The sequence below is a fragment of the Sminthopsis crassicaudata genome, chromosome 1 (genome assembly GCF_048593235.1).
Source record: "Sminthopsis crassicaudata isolate SCR6 chromosome 1, ASM4859323v1, whole genome shotgun sequence".
Classification (NCBI taxonomy): domain Eukaryota; kingdom Metazoa; phylum Chordata; class Mammalia; order Dasyuromorphia; family Dasyuridae; genus Sminthopsis; species Sminthopsis crassicaudata.
The window spans coordinates 190125626-190149055 of NC_133617.1; the positions used below are offsets into that span (position 1 = coordinate 190125626).

At 35.1% G+C, this 23430-nt stretch overlaps 1 protein-coding gene across 2 annotated transcripts in view; it reads left to right on the top strand.

Moving 5' to 3' along the window:
• The window catches only part of PARD6G (par-6 family cell polarity regulator gamma), a 145671-nt gene that overhangs the window by 100861 nt on the left and 21380 nt on the right, over positions 1-23430 (top strand). The window contains exon 3 of one of the 2 annotated variants that reach the window (XM_074273139.1): positions 11199-11240. The exons of the other annotated variant lie outside the window; for it this stretch is intronic. Within the exon in view, the coding sequence (XP_074129240.1) occupies positions 11199-11240 (42 nt within the window). The remainder of the gene's footprint in view (positions 1-11198; positions 11241-23430) is intronic. 2 annotated transcript variants of the gene reach the window in all.

Genomic DNA, 23430 nt, shown 5'->3' on the forward strand with positions numbered 1-23430 from the left:
AGACCTGGGTTCCACTACTTATGCTACCTTTAGCTAACTGTTGGACAAGATATTTAACCTCTTATTAAGTCTTGGGAGCTATGATTATCCAAGTGGCCTAGTGGGTTGAGAATCTAATCTGGAGTTCACTTAGCTATGAAATGCAGAGCAGTTCATTCCATTCCTCATCTATAAAGAATAAAATGATAGTACTTATCTCAGTGTTCTTTATGAGGGCTAAATGACATTAAGTGTGTAAAATGCTTTTTTTCTTTTTTTTCTGAGGCTGGGATTAAGTGACTTGTCCAGGGTCACACAGCTAAGAAGTGTTAAGTGTCTGAGATCAGATTTGAACTTGGGTCCTCCTGACTTCAAGGCTGGTGCTCTATCCACTGTGCCACCTAACTGCCCCATAAAATGCTTTCTAAACAAGAAAGACTCCTCCTTTACTCAGTTCATTCTTCTTCTCTTCCTCCTTCCTTTTCCTTCTTGTTCTTCTTCCTCTTCTCCTTCTCTGTTTCCTTCTCTTTGTTCTCTTCCTCTTTCTTCTGCTTCTGATGGTTTTCTAAGGAGGATATGTTTGTCGATTATGATTGATATACATCAATTGCACTATTATGATCTCTCAAATCTATTTTATATTTCTCCTCCACATTTCCACTTCTGGTACCTTCATTTATGACCTTGTTTTTCTTTCAGCTGTCTCATTTATTTCAGATGGAGAAGTATAATAAAAATTGTCAAATTGGAAAAAGTAGCACGGAAGCTTTCTGGAATGGAAAGTCATAGTAATTTTGATTTTGTCTGAGCTTTGCCTTGTTACTTTAGTGTAGGTACTATAAGTGTATAAGATACTACCAATGGATTTTAGGCTCATGGGATTTAAAACTGGAAGAAATTCTTTGCATTTTCTAGTTTTATGCATTTGGAAGGAAAAAATGAATTAGCTTCTTACAGAATTTTCCTGTAATAAGAGGATCTGGCTGGGTTGTAGTACTAGAGCTTACACTTGCCTTGAAGACAGAAAGACTTGAGTTCAAATCCTATCTTAGATACTCACTAGGCTGGATCATTTAGTATTTCTGTGTCTCAGTTTATTCATCTGTCAGTAAGGGCTTTGGACTTGGTGGTCCAGTTTTATATTATGATCTTATTGATGTAAGGCTGTAACTTTTAAACCATTTCATCCTGTCTGAGAGATTTTGATTAATATATCTTTAAACAGTTTTGAGATCTGGTCAGGCAAGTGACTTCCACCTGGCTCCTCCTTGATCCCTCCCTGACCTTCTTTAACTCCTCCCTGGTTCCTCCCCTGACTCCTCAGATCTCACCATATTTCCCCCTCCTCCCTTGAGATCTGAAAAATCATGTTCCCCAAAAGCAAATTGCTCATCACCTATGACTCTGCCTTGCTTAGTTAGTTCTGATTTGTTTGAGCCGCGTGCTATTCACATAATAAATAGCTAGCCTTTGTTTCCTGTGATGGATGTCTGACAAAAAAAAATGGGGGTAGGGGGGAGGAGTAAATTTAATTACCTAATTTCCAAAGGCCCCTATGGTAAATTCTTCAATTCCAAACCAATAAATTGTTTTATTCAAATGATATACATCATAGGAAGAACACTAGGGTTAAATCCTGACTCTAATACTAAATTAGTTATGTGATCTTGGATGTGTCAGAATCTTTTTTGAATTTTATTGTCCCTGTTTGTAAAATGGGAGTAATAACATTTGCATTTTATACAAGCTATTGTGAGGATGGCATTTTTAAATATAAGTGTGTATGTATAAATACCATATGTCCCAAAAGTCTTAGTGCATTTTTTTATATTTGAGAGAGGAGGAAATGACATACCACTAACATACACCTTTTGTGATCAAATACAACTTTGTAGTTTTGGAGCTCCTAGCCCACAGTCATATTGACTTTTAGTTTTTTTTTTTTTTTTTTTTTTTTTAGTTACTTTTTCTGTAGTTGTTCAATACATGCAATTAGAATTCAACCTTGTGGGTTTTTTTGTTTTTTTTTTTCCCCCCTGTATTAAGCTATTGATTGATTCTTGCTTTATAGCTGTTGGGAACATATCTTAAAGCTAAGTCTAAGGGGGGGAAAAGCCCACTTGCTTACTCTGAGGACCAAATTTGAACACCAGAGTTAGTGACAGATTAATTAGTATTAATTAAAATACTGAGTCCCACTGAGATATTTCCATCAAATATTTTAAAATCTTCCGATATAAGAACAAAGTGAAAACGTTAGTTATATGTGAAATTTAAAAATGAGTCAGTTTCTCTGCTGAGTAAATTGCAAGAACTTCACTGATTCCTCTTTGGCTTTTTTCATTCTTTTCTTCTTTCTTTGCCCTTTTCTGTAAGACCTTCTTTGATGCTACTCCTTCCCTCATTTACCAGGGTATAATAGATACTGCTTCTGTGTGACTGTGAACAAGTCACTTTCCTGGCAATGTTTCTTTATGGATACTAAGAGTGAGAGATTAGATGCGATGATCTCTCGTTTCTTCCAACTTTGAGGGTCTAGTGACAATTTGCCTCCCTCAGAACTGGATAATCTATCCCCTATACTATAGTAAAGGAGAAACACATGCTTTAAAGTCTGCCACCCATAAAGCTCAAATTGTAAATTGCTGTGTTAGCACAGACCACATTTGCGTTGTTGAATGTGTAATGACATTTGTACTGTATATAAGCTGGAAGGCATTTCTAAACCTTAAAAAATGCTATATAAGTAAGCAGTTATAAGGGTATATTTATGCATACCATGAGACTGCCTTCCCTTAAAAAATGTTGTATAAGTGTGTATGTATAGATATAGTGCCCAAAAGTCTTAGAGCATTTTTTTTTATTTGAGAGAGGAGGGAATGACACTATCACTAATGTACAGCCAAATTTTGTGATCAAATACAATTATGTATTGTTTTAGTTTTTAGACTTGGCCTAAGAATGCTTATCTGCACATAAGAGCCCTCCTTGGGACTTAACAAGTCTATGAATTAAAAGGCAAAAGTACTTCGGTTTGATCTAACCAATATTTATTAAGCACTCATTAACACCTAGAGACAACAGTGTGGTGTGGATGAGAGTTTTGGAAAGGAAAAACCAAATGTCCTGAAAGTCCTGAAAGTAGGAGACTAAGGTACTGAATTTCTCAGTGCCCCAGGCTATGCTTTAAAGTTATAGAGCCAATTGCAGATCTGAATCAATGGAGAAAAGTGTATACTTTCTTCCTCTCTCCATCTCCCACACAAAATGTTCTAGGTACTATACTAGGTGTTGGAGAGGATTGGGCTTGCCAATGAATGGATTTGAATCAGACTTTGGGCCTTCTAGTCATCAAAGTCCAAGAGCAAGACAAAATTCAAGGCATTTGGTGATGGCCCAGATTGACTGTGTGTGTGTGTGTGTGTGTGTGTGTGAGAGAGAGAGAGAGAGAGAGAGAGAGAGAGAGAGAGAGAGAGAGAGAGAGAGAGAGAGAGAGAGAGAGAGAGAGAGAGAGAACAGGAAAAAGTTGGAAATAGAGGGTTCCACTTGATTGCTCAAGTTCCCTTTGCCTTGATTAGTAGCGCACAAAATGGGAGGGTACTGGTTTGTAGGCTCCCCTCTCTCTTGTCTTACCATTTGGTTGAGACCCAGAATTGAATCTTATATCCAGTAATTGATTAAAAAATAAATCCTACTATACAAGGTAAAGAAGACCTTGACTCCAACTGACTTATTTGTGGTTTACTTACTTTACTGAATCTTGAAAAATGCTGAAGTTAAATACAACTTGATATTAGCAAAATAGTCTGCCCCAAACTTCAGCACATAGTCCTATCTAGGAGAAGGTGGAAAGAATTTCACGGCTGGTTGCAGGGTTTCATTGTTTAAAGTTTATAGACTTGCCAAAAAATCTTTAAAGTAACTATAAACATTAAGTAAAACTTCCAGTTTATATTTTATTAATCCCCAATAATACACTGCCCTATATATATACATGTACAATTAATATGTGTTGCTGGCTGATTAAGAATAGTACAATTTTAAAGATTTTTTTCTTGTTAAAACAAATCTCTATTTGCTAACTCTCTCATTGAGGGGTGACCCAATCAAAATAAATAAGTACTAAGAATAAAATAAATAAATAAAGGATTTGGGATTAAGATAAAAGACCCACTCAGCATTTATTTACTAGCTGATATGAACTTCTGCAAGTATTTATCCTCTCAGCTTCAGTTTCCTCATCTCTAAAATATAGCTAATGTACCCTACCTACTTTGCAGAACTTCTGTGAGTGAAGGTCATGTGGTATAATATTTGGTTAACTGTGAAAGATCATGCAAGTGGCTAGTATTATGTTGGCATTATTATCATTCATTACCAAGTTAACAAGGCTTCTTTTTGCTTTACATTTATTTAATATTATTGTTTTCCCCAATTACATATACAGTTTTTTAAAATTTAAATTAATTTTAAAAACCATTTTAAAAAATTTTAAGTTTTATCCCTTCCTTTTCCTACACCTCCCTCTCAGCTATAGTAAGCAGTTTGATAGAGGCTGTACATGTACAGTCACGCAAAACATATTTCTATGTTAGTCATGCTGCAAAAGAAAACATACCAAAAACTATAAGAAAAAGTTTAAAAAAAAAAAACTATGCTTCATTTTGCATTCAGCCTTCATCATTTCTTTCTCTGAAAATGGATAGCATTTTTCATCATGAATTTTTTGGAATTATCTTCAATCATTGTATTAGGTGAATTATTTTTAAATTCTATATGTCAAATTTAATCAGAGATCAAAGACTCTAGTTATCCAAGCACTCATTTAAATCTATATAAGCTACATATGAACACATGTTTATATGTACATGTATATATCCATATGTGTGTGTATAAAATATCACACACATATAAGATAGTATTATCTAATTTTTAAAAGCAGGTCACTCAGTTCATTTTATATCAATCTGATATCTTTTTTTTTTTTTTAATCAGTTTATTTGAGGTGTGTCCGATAACTATTGTTTACACCTGAAGAAAGAAGGATGTAGGGGTTCCTCAATTCTTAATTTAGAAATGTGTAGGACTACAAGTTTTCCACACAAATCGTCAGGAAGCCCTGTCTTATCTTTTGGGGAGATTTTAACCTACTGTTTTGTACATATTCTAGTCTCTCTCTATGAGCTCAAAACCACTTAGGAAGAATCAGAGTGGCAGAAATTCACAGTGGCTTTCTGTGGTCCCAGAGTCTCTCCAAAAAAGCTTTCTCTAATGGATAGTCACATCTCTGGCATTTACTTCATTTTTTCCCCTATCTCTTAGTAAATAGATTGAAGAAAAGATCTTGAAGGGTGAATAGTAACTATTAATAGGTCAGTACCAGAAATCTATATCAGATAATAACTTCTATGTTAAGCAATGGAAGCAATCATACCTCATTAATCTGGGAATGTGGAAAATAGAAAAAAACTGAGAAATATATGGAAAAAGACCCATAAGTCAAATAGATGTCCCAAAATCTGTGCAATTGACAAATTTACAGTTCTACATCTATATTTATATTTCACATCACCTAACTTTGTAGTATATAATTCTGGCAGTTTAGCAATCATGTTTCCCAGCCCATCGTGCACTAGATGGAGCAAAAGTAGGAGGAGATCACTAGAGGCAAGAGAGCAAGCAAATCTGAAAATCCCATGTCAAAATTCCAAAAGCAAAAGCATGGTACAGAGAGGGCTGCATACTGTAGCAGTTGCGGGGGAGAGAAGGGGGAGTGTAAAGTGTTCTCCCTAGATTGTAGCTCAGCATATGTTCCTAATAAGATGCTGACTCAAAAAGGTTAAGTAATATTTTGTAAGATAATATGTCCCAGTGAATTAAAAATCCTTCTATACTTGGGAAGAAAATGGACAACATGGCTCTGTGACTTTGGGCATATCACCTAATCCCTGAAAATTTCGCAATCTAGGAGTTGTAAAAGGGTTGCTGACCTGCATCTGTAAACAAAGTTTCCCTACTAGGGAGTTCCACATAAATTATAAAATCAAAAATCTGGATACTATAACAAGTAGTAATATAGTCTAGATAGTGGGTGAGTTACTTTGTAGACAGATTCATCCAAGATAATCTGTATGGGTTATCTGGAAAATTCAGTCATGAAAAGTAATTCATTCTCTGAGAACAAATACATTTAAATATAGTTTTCTTTGAAAGAATAGGATTTTGTGTTCCATGGCTAGGCCAGAGGAAGGGCTATCAAAACATTCATAATCTCTTAAGGGGGTGCACTTAGTATTTTTATATCAAGTAAGAGTTCTGGAGTGCTTTGGACAAATAGGCAAGCCTTAGAGGTATAGCAAGATAGGATGTTCACAAGGCTTAGGGTGACTATCTCAATATCTCTCTTTGTATCCCTCTTAGCACAGTGTCTTACATAATACATGTTTGTTGATGGATTCTTTTTGATAGAAGAGGAAAAAGTTGAAAGATAAAAAGATTTCTCAAGGAAGACATGAAATAGGGATATATCATGACAAGAGAATCAGAATTAAAACAAAGACTGAATTTTTCTTGATGGGTAGGTTGAAGGACAGAGGTGCTTTTCAGGTTAAGCTCAGGATCATACAGCTAGTAAGTATATGAGTTCTGATTTGAACTCAAATGCTCCTGACTCCTAGCCCAGAATTTTTATCTACTAGCTGCCCCAAGGACTGACTTTCTTGCTTAAATATTTAAATTTTTTACACTTAATTCTTTTGCTTGTGCATGGTCTCTCCTCTTTCTGAAACTCTCTCTCCCTTTCCCTTCATCTTTCTCTCTGCTTCTTATAGATCCCTCCACTATCTTCTCCCACTCTGTGTTCCATCTCCTGTGTCAGCATTAAGGCTCCTATTTCTTTTCCATGCCAATCTCTTTTCTTCCTGGAGAAAAACCACCATTCTTTATATAAGCATTGCTTGGGTTCTGCCACATTTTAGTCCAACTTTGCCAAAGGCAGAATCCAAAAAATAAGTATGCAACCCTATTCTTTGCCTCCTATATTAGTGGAAATAAAATATTGTTTAAGAATTACCAAAAAAACACCACTTAGATACAAACTACTACTTTATACTTTTTTTCTGGTGAAAGCAAGCTTATTATTAGGCACCCTAAGCTCCCCAATCCCTCTGAAATCTCTCATAAAAGAAGGTTTATTTTGAAAGAATATATTTTGAAGTCAAAGGGAGGAGAAGGGTCAATGACTGGTAATGCCACTAATGAGCTTTTCTCTCAAAATAAACCCAGGAAAAAACATGTGTGTGTTCTCTTTACTTTCCCTAAATAGCCATGTCTTTCTTCTTGATAAGCTGATAAAAGTTATCATTCCCTTCTTTCTACCAAATTCAAAAGATATAAAACATTCCAGTTTTCCTACATTTAGGATTTCTATATGGTATTTGTGAAAAATAATCTATTTCTTATCCCCAATCCCATGACTTTCTTTTCATGCTTATTACTGGCCCTAGTAAGAACAGCTAAGTAAAGAAGGTGAATTATTATTTATGAGCTGCCTCTTGTATGTTATTCTATGCAGAATATCAGGAATAAGATGGTCTAGATCCCTCCCAAGATCGGAAGGGAGAAACCTTATTAAACAAGGTTAAAAACTTTCATTTTATGGTTATATAAATTGAGGCTCATAGAACTTTCTGGTAAAAGTAAGGAAAACATACATACTTTCTTAAGTTAACATAGCCACTTAGTGGCAAAGCTGGAATTATGGAAAAATGGTTCCTTGATTGCATTTCACTAAATTGTGGAAGGTCAGATGTATGCCCTTCCATAATTTATTATTTCATTAGAATTGAATCATCAGATTCAATCCATCAAGAAGCATGTATTCAGCATCTCTTTACTATCTTACCTCTTTGAAAGATGTTACACTAGCTTTCTTTTAACTGTAGATTTTGTTTTTTAGTGTAGCCCTGTTATCACTGATAAATCTCTTCCCAGTGTTTGATTAGGGATTAAATAGTTTGGTATTTGGATAAATATCAGTCAATTAATAAGTTTTTATTAAGTACCTAGACACTATGCTAGATTCTGAAGACATAAGTGGGACATACATGTAAGAATTGCAGCTAGGTGAATTGTGGATAGAGTATCAGACCTGGACTCAAGATTCATCTTCCTGACTTGACCTCCGATACTTGGGCAATAGAATGTAAACTCTTCAAGAGTAGGTTTGACTTTGGATCCCTAGTATCCGAGTAAGGTAGGATAGAGCCCTGTACCTGATTTACCTTCCTGAATTAAAAAAAAAAAAAAAAATCTGGTTGTGTGACCCTGGACAAGTCACTTAACTTGTTTGCCTAAATTTTCTCATCTGTAAATCGGAGAAGGAAGGCAGTTGGAGTTAAGTGACTTGCCCAGAGTCACACAACTAGGAAGTGTTAAGTGTCTGAGGCCATATTTGAACTCCGGTCCTCCTGACTTCAGGGCTGGTATTCTTATCCATTGCACCACCTAGCTGCCCCGAAATGAGTCTTTTTCAAGAAAACCCCAAAGAGCCGGACATGACTGAAAGTTACAAAACAATAGCATGCAAGAAGCTTACATTCTAATGAAAGAAACAAGTACATGTACATATATGTGCAGCATCAAAGTAAATATGTAGTGTAGGATTTATACATCCCTACCTTGGCTGAATTTACTTTAGATACAGAAATTTCCAACTGATGACTGGTTTAACACACAAGATAAATGTCAATTATTTTGACCTAATCTTTCATGAGGATTTAAAAAAAAAAAAAATCAGTGATTTCCTTTGATTGGGGAGTGGGAGGAATGGAGAGGAGAAATATTCTCCACTGCAGCTAGAAAAATATCTCTGATGATCCACCTCAGCTCAAGTCATATATAGCAGTAAACAAAATAACTATGATGAGGAAATGTACTCAAGGTAGCCCAACTCAGGCTTCTGATTGTCAACTCTCATCATAGGGACTCAGGAAAAGGGATTATGTTTGGTTAAGATTCTTCTGAAAGTCTTTGCTCCAGCTTGTGGAAAGTAGCTTCTAGTCTCTTGGAATAAGAACTTGAGCTGCCAAACTTGTCTGCAGGTTTGTCTTGGATGTAAGTACCTTGTTCCGCTTTGTGTTTCTTTGGGCTGATTTGGAGTAAGAATTTAAGCTCATTCACCCATGAGTTTTAGCGTGCCATTGCCCCCAGGCCAGAATACAGTCTCCATCCCATCCTAATTGGCAATGTGGTTGCTCCTAAAAAAAGAGTAGGTCTTCCCCAAGTGGGCTTGCTCATTCATGTTTTTGTATTTTATATTCCATTCTTTGGAGAGTCCCTGCATCTATTCTGATTCCACAAATATTGATCACTATGTTACCACTCTGGCTAGTGAAAGCTCAAGATTTAGTTCATTCTTCTATCATAGAGATTGGAAACTTCATTCAGGAAGCAACAACAAAACACTTTGAAAAGAAGCTGGCTTGTATGCAGAAATAAACCTAGATTTTGATGAGACTGTCTGTGGAATGGCTCATACATCAAAATGAAGAGAATTGGATTTCCTCTCTGGATTTCCTAAGCCTTATTTCTTACCTCTAAAATGAGAGAGTTAGGCTAGAAATAAGGAAAATGATGATATCATTGACAGAAATAGGGAATTCAAGAAGAGGAGATTGCTTTAAATTTGTGGGGCCTTTGCTGATGGAAAGATATTCAAGTGAAAATATGATATTAGAAGCCATTCCCAATTGATAAATAGCTAAAGGATATGAAAAGACAGTGCTCAAGAAAGAGTTTCAAGTTTCTGCCTAAAAATTATTATAAATCACTTATAATTAGAAAAATGCAAATTAAAGCAACCACACCAAGATCTGTATTTCTAATTACCAAATCATCACTTTTATCTTAATGTCCTATTAAATTTTATACTCATTTTGTTTCCTCTTCTGTTTTTTGCCATCATCTTTGACTTCTTCTATCCATTCAGTTGCCAAATCTTGTCAACTCTGACAGCATAATCATTTCACTTTCACTATTACCTCCTGAAGACAGAACCTCACTACTTTTTTCTTTTTTTTCTTTTTTTTTTCTTTTTTAATTTTATTTTATTTTTTATCAATTTTATAATTATAAATTTTTTTTGACAGTATATATGCATGAGTAATTTTTTTATAACATTATCCCTTGTATTCATTTTTCCAAATTTTCCCCTCTCTCCCTCTACTCCCTCCCCTAGATGACAGGCAATCTCATACATTTTACATGTGTTACAGTATAACCTAGATACAATATATGTATGTAAATCCAATTTTCTTGTTTCACGTTAAGTATTGGATTCCGAAGGTATAAGTAACCTGGGTAGATAGACAGTAGTGCTAATAGTTTACATAACCTCACTACTTTTTAAGTTTAATTACAGTGATTCTCTAACTGCTGATCCAGCCTTTAAGATGTTCATAGGAGTAACTTACTAACCTACTTCTCTTCATCGTTTTCTCCTTGAAATTGAGACATGCTACATATACCCTCAGTTTCATTCTCCAAAGACTTGTGTCTGTGTAGCTTTAAAATGAATTCTCAGGAAGTCAGATTTCCTGAGGTTTAACCAAGAAATTAGGGTGACTTTGTTTCCTTTTCCCCTTCTAGCCAATAAATCATTATTGAATTGATATTAGATTTTTAATATATGGTAGGGAGAGGTAGTATATACATCATGGGTCTAGAATATTTTGAGCAGAGGGTAAGATATAATAACTTAATTGAATGTGGAATTTTAAGCATTCATATTAAGAGAAAATATAAGATTCTTATTAAGCAAAGAATCCTTTTGTTATAACCATTCCTTTGTCCCAAATGTACTACTGAAGACCTATTCCCTGATTTGGTGTTTTAAATGAGGTAGTTGATTTTGCAATCATATATTTAATGTCTTTGCTTAATTTGCTTGATTGAATTGTGTACAAACCAAAAATAGAAAAAAATTGGTCCATACTGAAATTGTCACAGTAAATTATGAACTCTCATCTACAAGTTTTTTGTTTTGTTTTGTTTTGTTTTTCCCCAGATGAAGGAAACTTAGTGGCCCTTTCTCAGTCAAATTTTCCTTAATATTTGCAGCATTTGAAACCATGGAATACTACCCTGTATTGTGATTCTTTAACATTGAATTATCATTATTTTCCTCCTATTTTTCTAAACTCTTTTTGTCTCCTTTAAAGGTGGCTGTTCTTCATTACCTCCCCCTATCCCATGTTGGTTAGGTAAGTAGGGGTTCACTCTCTTCTCTTCTTTCCATTCACATGATCTTAAACCAAATTCACTCTTTTTCTCACTGCAGGATTATTGGAAGTAGTAGCTTCCTAACTGCCTCTTAAACTCTTGAGAAATCATACACATTCACGTTAGAAGCCTCTTTATAAAATAGTCTTGAACTCTAAGACTTTTGAAGGAACTCAGAGGCCCTCTAAAAACCTTCATTGGTTTTCTATTACCCGTGGCATGGACCAGCAACATGTTAAAAGTTGCTTTCCAAAGGTGGGAACCCCTTACCTTTTAGAAAACCTCAGAAAAGAAACATTTGGCAGGAAACTGTTCTCCAATAGTGAGAAAAGAGTTGTCATAATTATAATCAGCCCTAAGGTTTGTTGTAAAGAAAGCATTTTGTAAACATTCTGGGAGCAGACCTGGAACTGCGATTATATCATTATGTCATATAGAGACTCTCATTTGAAGAAACTCTGTCTTTTCATGTGAGTTAGCATGTTCTTTGAAACTTAGAAAAATTTGCTTAGAAAACTGCCTAGAGCATAGAGAGATTAAATAACAGAAGGATCACACAGCTAGTATATGTCAGAATCAGGACCTGAACACAGGTCTTCTTACTCTGAGACAAACTCACTCATCCCTTAAGCTCTCTATAGGTGTGATGGATAGCACACCAGCACTGGAGTCAGGAGGACTCAGCCTCAGACACTTAACAACTTTCTGACTCCTTGATTACCTCCTCCCCCCCCCCCCCAAAAAAAAAAAAAAAGTTTTTCTATAAATATGAACTGTCATTTTCATGCAGAGAGAATCCTGACTCAACTTAGGAGTTTAAATCTACTAAGCTACACTGCTTATACATTATGTATTTAAATAAAGCCTCAATGATGATAACAAATACTAACAAGAACCTTATAGAATGAGGAAAGTGGGTTTATGTAGCACCAAGTGAAATGTGAGGAATAACTTCCAATGTTTCTTGAACATGCAGTCCAGAAGATGTCGATTAACACTTTGCACTTAAGAAATAATTTTCGTCTTCAAACTATCATGTTTATATTATTATACAAAGAAGGATATGAAGGAGAAAAGTGGGAGGAACATGAAGGCTCCAGCCTTCAGAATGCAGCTGTCCCCACACAGCTATTCAGTAACTCTCTCCTACAGTCCTTCTGCTTAATCAGAGTGAGAACTCCAGCAGCAAACAGCTGGGCTGCTTCACAATAAGCCACGTAGACAATCCTGGTCAGTCTAGAAGGAATTCCAAATACATATTCTTTCTTTTTCCCTTTGAAATAATTAACACATGATTCAGTTTGGAGGTAGGTGGGAATTGGCTATGATAAAGACAAAAAGCATCACAAAATTATTGTTTAGACCATTTCAGTCCTGTTCAACTCTTCATAGCTCCATTTGGGGTTTTCTTGGCAAAGATACTGGAGTAATTTGCCATTTCCTTCTCCAGATCATTTTACAGAGAAGGAAACTGAGGCAAGTAGTGACTTGCCTGGACTCATATAACTTCTAAAAGTCTGAGGTCAAATTACAACTCAGTTCTTCACATCTCACTAGGCCTGATGATCTATCTACTGTACCATGTAGCTACCACATAAGTAAAATAGATTAAAAATAAAAATAATAAAAGTATATAATAATATATAATACAATAATAAAGTAAAATATTGTATATGTGCTTTTGTTTTACTCCTTACAATGAGAGAGTTAGCTTCTTGAGGGCAGGGAATGTGTTTTAATTATGCTTTTTACCTAGTTGGAATCGAGTATTTGTTTATTTGAAAATATCCAGAGTTTTCAAAATAACTTTGTAATATTATGTGAAGGTTTCTGATCTTCCTTTTGTGTTTGTGACATCCTGGCTTCAGAGGGGAGATGAAGGATGCTTATGCAAACGTTACTAAACACAGATCTTAATAAATTTCTGGGTTATTACACCTAGAATCATCACATTGTAGGCAAGTAGGCCTATAGTTATATATATCTATATAGATAGAGCACCAGGTCTGAAGTCAGGAAGACCTGAATTTAAATCTGGCCTCAGACACTAGCTATTACTCAGTGTCTCAATTTATTTTTATCAAAACACTGATTCTGTGTTTAGGGGTAGGGCCATGAGGTGGGGGGGTAAGAAGATGTAGGGCAAAGGGGGAAGGAAGTTTTGGGAAAAGATTGAAATTTGCTGGAGGTTTTGGTGGAAAGGGAAATAAAATGGCCAGTGTATTCTTGTTTGTTTGTTTGTTTGTTTGTTTCCAATATAGGATGTGTTTTGTTTTTCTAGTTAGTGGTAGGCTTTTAAATTGTTGACATTTCCGGTCTCTTAAAAAAAAAAAAAAAAACCTTGATTAGACTTGTTTTTTTGGCCAAATTGCTGTAGTACTGAAATATTTAGTATGTGTCTCTGCATGTTTGTTGAAGTGCGTGGAGGGAAGATATTGGGTCTTAATTATTGTTGAACAAGCCGAGGCTGGAAGAGGTGTTTTAACATGGGCATGTTGATCTGACAGGATTAAAGTAATATTACGTGAAGATTTCTGGTCTTCCTTTTGTGTTTGTGACATCTTCAGAGGGGAAATGAAGGATGCTTATGAAAAGATCACAAGTCCCATTTATACCGATAGCACTTTATAGTTTATGTCATGCTTTTCCTCACAGCAGCCTGGCTAAAGTGGATTGTAAATGAGGTTGAGCAGGTCTAGCTTGCGTCTTTTTTGTATTCAGTGCATCCCAGTCGTGTACAATGGTGTTTTGATTTTCTAATACAGAAATGAACACACGAATAATTCAATACCAATTTTTTCCTTGTATTGTTTTGGAAGCAGGGATTTATCCTCCTAGTAACACTGAGGGAATCAAGTTATTGACTAAGGGACTGAGGCAGATTGGAGGGTTTTGTTTTGTTTGGGAGGGGGATAGATAGGATTGGAAGGAAAGGTTTTTGGCATTTAGGGTGAAATTTTAAGGGTATGGGGCTGTTGTTAGAGAAATGGAATAGAGGAACAGATAAGCTCTCCTACTCTTAAATGTTAGTACTGGTCATAATTCCAAGGACTGATAACTTTTCCCTTCCTACAACTCTAATTTGGATACATAGGGGGGAAAATGAGGATAATATTATTAGGCAACTAGATTGCTCGTTGATTAAATAAAGTACTGGGTTTGAATTCAGGAAAACCTGAATTCAAATCTGCTGTCAGATCCTAGCTGTGTGACCTTTGTCAAGTTATTTAACCAATGTTTGCCTTAATCCTTAAGGAAATGGAAAACCACTTCAGTATCTTTGCCAAACAAACCTCCGGATAGCATGGTCTGCAGAATCAGGAATAGTCAGACCCAATAATGTGAAGGGGGAGGGAAAAGGAGAAGAGGGAGTAGGGGGGAGAGAGCAAGAGAGTTTCAGGGTGCTAAAATGTTTCCTCTTGTCCACTTTTGCAGCTTAAATTGCTTACATATAATTTTTTTATTAAAGCTTTTTATTTTCAAAACATATGCTTGGATAATTTTTCAAATTCACCTTTGCAAAACTTTGTTCCAAATGTTCCCCCCTCCCTTAGATGGTAATCCATTTTATAGCAAGTAATCCAATATATGTTAAACATGTTAAAATATATGTGTTAAATCCTACACACACACACTCACACTTATTATGTTGCACAAAAAAAATCAGATCAAAAGGGGGAAAATGCAAACAAACAATAGCACAAAGTGAAAATGCTATGTTGTGATCCACACCCAGTTCTTACAATCCTCTCTCTGGGTGTAGATGGCTCTCTTGATCACAAGATTCTTTTCCTGAATCATCTCTCTCTTTTTTTTTAATTTATTTTTTATTAATTTTATAATTATAACATTTTTCACAGTACATATGCATAGGTAATTTTTTTTAACACAGCATTATCCCTTGTACTCCCTTCTGTTCCTAATTTTTCCCCTCCACCCCCTCCCCTAGATGGCAGGCATTCCCATACATATTAAATATGTTATAGTATATCCTAGGTACAATATATATGTGCAGAACCGAATTTTGTTGCTGTTGTTGTTGTTGTAAAGGAAGAATTGGATTCCAAAGGTAAAAATAACCTGGGGAGAAAAACAAAAAATGCAAACAGTTTATACTCATTTCCCAGTGTTCCTTCTCTGGGTGTAGCTGATGCCTAAATCATCTCAGTGTTGAAAAGAGATATGTCCATCAGAATTGATAATTGTATAATCTTGCTGTTGCCATGTACAATGATCTCCTGATTTTGCTCATTTCATTTAACATCAGTTCATGCCTCTCTAAAAACCTCCTGCTGATCATTTCTTATAGAACAATAATATTCCATAACATTCATATACCATAACTTATCCAGCCATTCTCCAATTTGATCCAATTGATGGGCATCCACTCAGTTTCCAATTTCTTGCCACAACAAAAAGAGCTGCCACAAACATTTTTGCACATGTGGGTCCCTTTCCCTCCTTTAAGATTTCTTTGGATAGTCAATGACTATAGTAATCTAGTGCTTGACAAACCCAAAGACCCCAGCTTTTGGGATGAGAACTCACTATTTGACAAAAGCTGCTGGGAAAATTGGAAACGAGTATGGCAGAAACTAGGCATAGACCCACACCAAGATAAGGTTGAAATGGGTTCATGATCTAGACATAAAGAATGATATTATAAACATAGTAGAAGAACATAGTATAGATCTGTGGGGAAGGAAGAAATTTATGACCAAAAAAGAACTAGAGATCATTATTGATCACAAAATAGATAATTTTGAATATATTAAGTTAAAAAGGTTTTATGCAAACAAAATTAATGCAGACAAGATTAGAAAGGAAGCAATAAACTGGGAAAACATTTTTACATTCAAAAGATTTGATAAAGGCTTCACTTCTAAAATATATAGAGAATTGACTCAAATTTATAATAATTCAAGCCATTCTCTAATTGATAAATGGTCAAAGTATATGAACAGATAATTTTCAGATGAAGAAATTTAAACTATTTAAAGCCACATGAAAATGTGCTCCAAATCACTTTTGATCAGACACACTTGTTGGATTAGCCAAGATGACAGGAAAAGATAATGATGAATGTTGGAGGGGATATGGGAAGAAACTGGAAAATGAGTGGATGCCCATCAATTGGAGAATGGCTGAATAAATTATAGTATATGAATGTTATAGAATATTATTGTTCTGTAAGAAACAATCAGCAGAATGATTTCAGAGAGGCCTGGAGAAACTTAGATGAACTTAGCATTAGCTAAGTGAAATGAGCAGAATCAGGAGATCATTATACATGGCAACAACAAGACTAAACAATGATCAGTTCTGATGAACATGGCTCTCTTAAACAATGAGATGATTCAAGAGAGCCATCTACAGCTAGAGAGTGAACCGTGGGAACAGTATGGAACCAACATAGCATTCTCACTCACTCTGTTATTTGCTTGCATTTTGTTTTATTTGTCAGTTTTCTTTTTCCTGCCTTCTTGATCTGATTTTTTTTTTTTTGTGCAGCAAGATAACTGTATAAATATGTATACATAAATTGAATTCAACATGTATTTCAACATTTAACATGTATTGGACTATCTGCCAGCTAGGGGAAGGGGATGGGGGTAAAGAAACAAAAGGTTTTGCAAGGGTCAATGTTGGAAAAATTACCCATGCTTTGTAAATAAATAGCTTTAATTTTAAAAAAAAATCTCTTTGGGATATAAGAAACACTGTTGTATCAAAGGGTATTACATATATTCTTTAGGAGGGAAATTATTACATATTCTAAATTCCCATAGGAAGTAAGGAACTAGTATACTCTGTTAAGAAGTGACTATTTACAGGGTTGATTTGAGTGCATTCTTCCCTTATTTTCATTATTCCTTCCTATCCTCTTCCTGACTGTTGGTTAAAATTTGGGAATGAAGGAAATTTAAATTTTACAATTTAGGAGTCTGAAGACCAGAGTTTATGTGATTTACTCAACATCACACAGGAAGTAAATGATGAACCAGGATGTGAACCCAGATGCTTTGCTTTTAAAATCAATTTACTCTTTCTACTGTGCTTTGGCTCTATTTTCATTAATTTCTATTCCCTAGGTGTATACAAATACAAATATCAAGAGCCCCCTAAATACAAAAATATAATTGACAGGGCTAAAATGGCCAAGCCAAGAGGTCCCTAATGTCCTGAAGCTCACATGGACACAAGTTCTTTTGGCTAAAAGTAAGAGAAATGTATATCATATTTATAGACACAGAGACATCAGGATTCCTCCCTATCTAGTCCTATGTGTGTACTATAAAATAAAAGAATTTGTGACTAAAGTTTAAAAATTATTTGCTTTTGTTGGAGCAAAGAAGGATATTCTAGTAGAGGTTCATTCAAACCAGGAGGTTATAATAATATATTTATATCCAAGGAGAGTCAGTTCTGTAATTCTCTCTTGCTGGGCACCACAAACCATGATGAATTTGGTATCATTATATGATCATTGCAAAGTTAAATCACACATCTCATTGCCAAGACTTTCTGCAGAGGTCCCCATGGGCTTTCTTAAGTACAAAAGTAGTGTGCAATAATGTCTCATAGAGGTTCATGTTACTGAGCAAAGTACTTCACTTTTCTGAAGGTCAGTTTCTATGTCTAGAAAACAAGTTAATTCATTTCCAGAATTATAAGTTGTAAGACAGTACTGCTTCCCCTGTCAATGGGTACAAAAATCTAAATTCCTTTCTCTCATCTCTTTATTCACTTCTTGTCTAGCCCTCGTTTCCATTATACCACACCCACTTGCAAAGTAGCCAAAGTTAAAGCCAAAGTTATCATTGACTTAAATACTGACTTAAATAAGGGCTTATGATAGAAAGCTTTTCAGGAAATCCTATTTCAAAGCTGCCTTAACTCTGGGTAGAGATGGCCAGGAATCTGAAACATTCCTTGGTTGTCATAATTAATATTTGATTTCATTTAGTTTTACTTAAAGAATGATTTTCCTGATCAAGACTCTTTAGTGGAAAAGGAAAAAAAAAAGTAGGAAATGGGCAGAAGAGGTTGGGAAAAGCTAACAAAAGAATAGTGCTAGTATAGGAATATTTTTTCTTTTAAAAATCACTCTGATTCTGACAAGTCAGATGTAGAGAATTAACAAAGATATACAGATATAAAGTTTAAAACTGCACTGATACTTTGGAGACAACCTGTATAAGACCAAGAGCTAAGATGAGGGGGGCATAGTTAGAAAGCATTTTTTCTGAAAAAGATATGGGATTCCCTTAAGGGATAAGTAGCCAACAGATATGAAAAGCCCTTAAAAGAAAAACACTGCAACATTGTGAAAGATTGTTCCATATCACTAATACAAATCAAATCAACCCTGAAATTTCACCAAATATTCAGCAAATCGACAAAGTTGAATGTTGATGAGATTGGGGTATCAGTTGGTCCAAAACTTCTGCTATGCAATTTGAATAAAATGGTCATGTTCTTTGATTCCCACTGATAAGAATATATATATATATATATATATATATATATATATATATAAAGGATTCCCCCAAAAAAATTTCTTCCAAAATATTTCATAGTGCTGCCAAAGTAGAATTGAGGAACTGCTAACTAAATTATGAAACATAACATTTAACAATATTATTGTCAATTAAAGAAATACAATGATTTCAGAAAAAACATGGGAAGAGTGGTATTAACTGATACAGAAAAAAAAGAAGTGAATCAGAAAAGCAACCAACACAATGATTAGTCAAAATCACCAAATATACATTAAGTACATTCTTTATATCAGACACTGCTAAGTGATGGAGATACAAATCAAAAAAAGCCAAAATAACAAACCTAGCCAAACCAGACAGCCCCTGCCTTCAAGGAATTTGTGATTTAATGGAAAGGTAAAATATAAAAGAAAGCTTAAAAGAGAGGAGGAGAAGATACTCCAAATGGTGGAGAGAAATAAGTTAGTTAGAAAAGTTACAGACTATTACTGCTGCCACCACCACTACTACACATAAAGGAGAGATGAAGAACTAATGGAAGCTTGGCCCTAAAGAAGAGTTAAATAAGTCCAAAGCAGAGGTGGGGGCATGGAATATTACCTATACCCTCAATTATGCTTGATATATTGGTTTTATTGTGCTGCTTTTAACCCCTCTATTCTTCTTTGTTCTAATGGATGGATCTCTGGGTATAATGAATGGCTCTTTTAGAAGAAATAATGAAAAGGAGGAAGAAAAGTGAAAAGGTGATACAAAACCAAAAAAGTATCAATTTTTTTTCTTAAATGACACCATTTTACTTAAAATTTAAAACCCTAGGGTTTAAGTTCTGGCTTGTCACTTATTAGCTTTGAGAATTTTGAGATAAGTCATTTTCTGAGGCCCCTTAAGGGTCTGATTGATGTTCTATGCATGCGCAAGTAGGGAAAGATGAAAATTGTTTATGGTCGGAGCCAGAAGGAAAAAAGAGTCAGAAATATGTAATCCTTAATCAGAATGTAGATGGGCAAAGTGCTTTGTTTTGCTCTCCTACCATTGTCTTTTCCATTTATCTTGTACCACATAATTTAATTGCACTTGTTTCATGGCTATAACTGTAATTAGATTTTTTTTAAAAGGATATTTTAGACATTTTGGATCAAAAACACTTGAGCAAAGGCCAAGGTGGGGATAGTGCTTAGGCAGCCCCAGAAAGAGAGGCCTTGGGTGTAGCAGCTGCACCTGTTGCTTAGGCAGCAGAACCGAAGGGATGGGAAGAAGATTTTCCAGATATAACTTTGCCAGGGTCAGCATCTTGGGGCAAAAAGTCCCATTCAGTTGAATGCTAGTTATGGTTCTAGTTGTGGCTAAAGGCCTCAAGATTAAAACAGGAATATTCCAGGAAGAAAGTTGTCAACCTAAAGCTAAATCCCATTCCCTTCAAGAATTCAGCAAAAATATTTTGATCTAGAACTTCTTCTCTGACTTAACTCTGTTATTGAGTTCCATTTCCACTGTGCCGCCTTCTAATCACATGCCATCTTTTTAAATGCTCCTTCCTTACCTACATCTACATGCAGTCATTCAGACCTCATTTTCAGCCTCACTTGTACCATTATTAGCTGATTTCTAGAATTTACATGGAATAATGACGCATGAGCACAATTCACTCGCTTTTTTTGGATGATTCCTTTCTCTTTTGAACATCTGAAATAGCCCTGCTCTAGTGAACTACCTCTTTATGTCTGTAGACACCAGGTGTTGAAAAGCATCACAGATGGCTGAATTTAGGCTCAAACTAGGCATTCTTTCCCCAGCTGTTCCTTCTAAAACTTTTCCCTGGTGGTACAAGATTTCAGATTTTGCAAATAGTAGGGAAAGGAAGAAAGCTATTTAGAATAAAAGAAACTCATTTTAGAAAAGATGTTTTCTCACAAAACTCTTGACTCCAAATGGATTTGGCATTTACTAAGACCTAGTATTTGAATAAATCTTCATTAAAATAAATGTGGAAGACATTTTTAATCTCTGTTTATGAGACAATGGAGATCAAATAGAATTTTAAGTAGCATTTCAGGCAGATGCTGCTCCGGAACATTTTGGCGTTTAGCACAGAGGATGAAGGGACATTAAAGGTGATGTAGTCCCATAACCCTATTTTACAGATCAGGAAACAGGCAAAATGACTTCTCCAAGTTATATACGAAGAAACAGCAAAGCTGGGCTTTGATCCAACTCCTTTGCATGTTCAGGGTAGGGAAGATTTTTGACTTTTGCCATATTTGTTTTGCTTGCCTGGCACTCAGTAGGAAACTAATGTTCAGATTTCATTCTTTCCACTGACTAGCACTTTTTTCATATTATATCTGATTTATTTTTAAAATTCTTCCAAAATGAAATTAAAAGTCATTTTGTTTTATTTTTTTAGTTTCAGAGTTTTACAATTATCTTACAACTAATCTAATTTTTTTTAAGGGGTCTTAATTCAAAATCTCAAGTTCTCTGTTTTCAAATAGTCTTTGCTTCCTGGGATCAAGACACTTTTGCCCTCTACTGGTTCTTTATTTTTGTTGTTTAGTTATGTCCAGCTCTTTATGACCCCATTTGGGATTTTCTTGTCAAAGAGTGGTTTGCTATCTCCTTCTCTAATTCATTTTACAAATTGGGAAACTGAGGCAAACAGGATTAAGTAACTTGTCCTGGGTCACTCAGCTAGTAAGTGGTACATTTGAATTTAGGTCTTCCTGACTCTATGTTCCATGTTCAATCTAGCTCCACAGCTTCTACATCATTAACTGATTTTCCACTACCCAACTTAATTTATGGATACTTCTCTCCAGAAAGAAAGACAATCCCATCTTCATGGCTCTCCCAGAAATAAGCACCTACACATGCAAAACTCATTTTATTACTTAAACACTAGAGGTCCTAATCTCTGATTACTATCTAATGTCGGTTTAAAATAGTAGAATTCAAATAAAATAATGAAAACCTTCAGTTAATACTTCAAGTGATTAATATAAGGACCAACTCCCACAAAACAGATCTCAACTATTTTGAAATTTAGGAGAAGGGGTTTGAGAATTGTTGTGGTGGGGCAGCTAGGTGGTGCAGTGGATAGAGCACCAGCCCTGAATAAAGGAGGACCCAAGTTCAAATCTGGTCTCAGACACTTAACACTTCCTAGCTGTATGACCCTGGGCAAGTCACTTAACCCCAGCCTCAGAAAGAAAAAAAAGAGAGAGAATTGTTGTGGTTAAAAATCTTGCTAACCTGGATGGCTCCTTGTAGTTAAGCTCTCCTAATGACTTACTCTTAGGCCGCGGTCTAAGATTTTCTGTAATCAAACTTTTCCATGTCCAGATTTGGACCATCCCACCAAAACCTGTCAGAACCCAGAGTCACCTCAAATAGAGTTGCATCCCAATCCACTCTATTCCCTCTAAATTTATTGTCTTTATGTCTGATATTAATCTAGTTATTATCATGGGTAGAACTTGAGTGGAAGAATGAATTCTAACCTAGAGACTTGATAAAGAGCTGCTGATAAAGCTTAAATTCAAAGGTTAATACTTAAATGAAAGGAACATGACACAGGATAGAGAGCTGGAGGAAGATATGGGTTCATTTGTCAATGAGGTGAACATCTTTTTTTCTAAATCAGTTTTTTTCTAAATGGTTTCCAAATACTGGAACACTATTTCTACAATTTTTGTGCTATTCACAATGTAACAGACATGATACATTTTAAGTTTTCTCTGCATTGTTAGCATTTTCTCTACAACTTTGAAACCGAAAAACCACCAAAACAAGCCTTGATTCATATGATTTTTCAGTTTCTGTGGTCTGAATAGTCCAAGCTATAAATAACAACACTGAACTTGGGGATAGGAAGATAGCTGTACATTAGACAGTATAATTACTACATAATAGTAAATAACCTCAAACATATAGATAGTAGTAAATAATTAGGAACTGAGTATCAATTTTTATATAATGCATTCAATTGTAGGTTTATATAATTTAATTCTTTACTAATAGCTTCTTACCAATCAACTTGGAAAATTCCTGAAAATTTAAATTCTATTTAATTAAAATGTAACAATCAACTTTTGTAGAGCCAGTATAAACAAGTCAGGTCTAGTTCACCACTGTTTGTGTCTAACATATACTTGCTATGTAGCTCTGGTCGAATTAGTTGGTTTAACTTTTTTGTGCTCTAGGCAACCTCTACTAAGAGTATAAATTGCAGAGCAGATGCTGATCTACATTGATGGAGGGGAGCTTTCTTATGGGAATTTCCCTATACCACAGGTTTCATTAAAAAAACAAACAAACAAAAAAACTTTAAAAATAACTCCAAACATAATCTAGACTTAAGAGGTCACCTGGTAAAAAGGACAATGGAATAAGAAATATTTCTACCATGTTTCCTCTACTTAACTTCCAGGGAAGGAAGATGCACTTCTACTATTACTAGTAGTAGTACTACTATAATTACACAACTCTAATTGTTAGGAAAAGTTTTCTCTATGTTGAGCCAAATTTCATCCTCTGTTTTTAGTGCTGTCCTTTTCTATGTGAGAACTTCAGACATTTGATCAAAGCTACCTGTTCCTTTCTCTTCTCTTTTAGGTCTAGAAATTCGGTATTATTTTCAGGAAAAAAATAACCTCTCTTCCTTCATTTG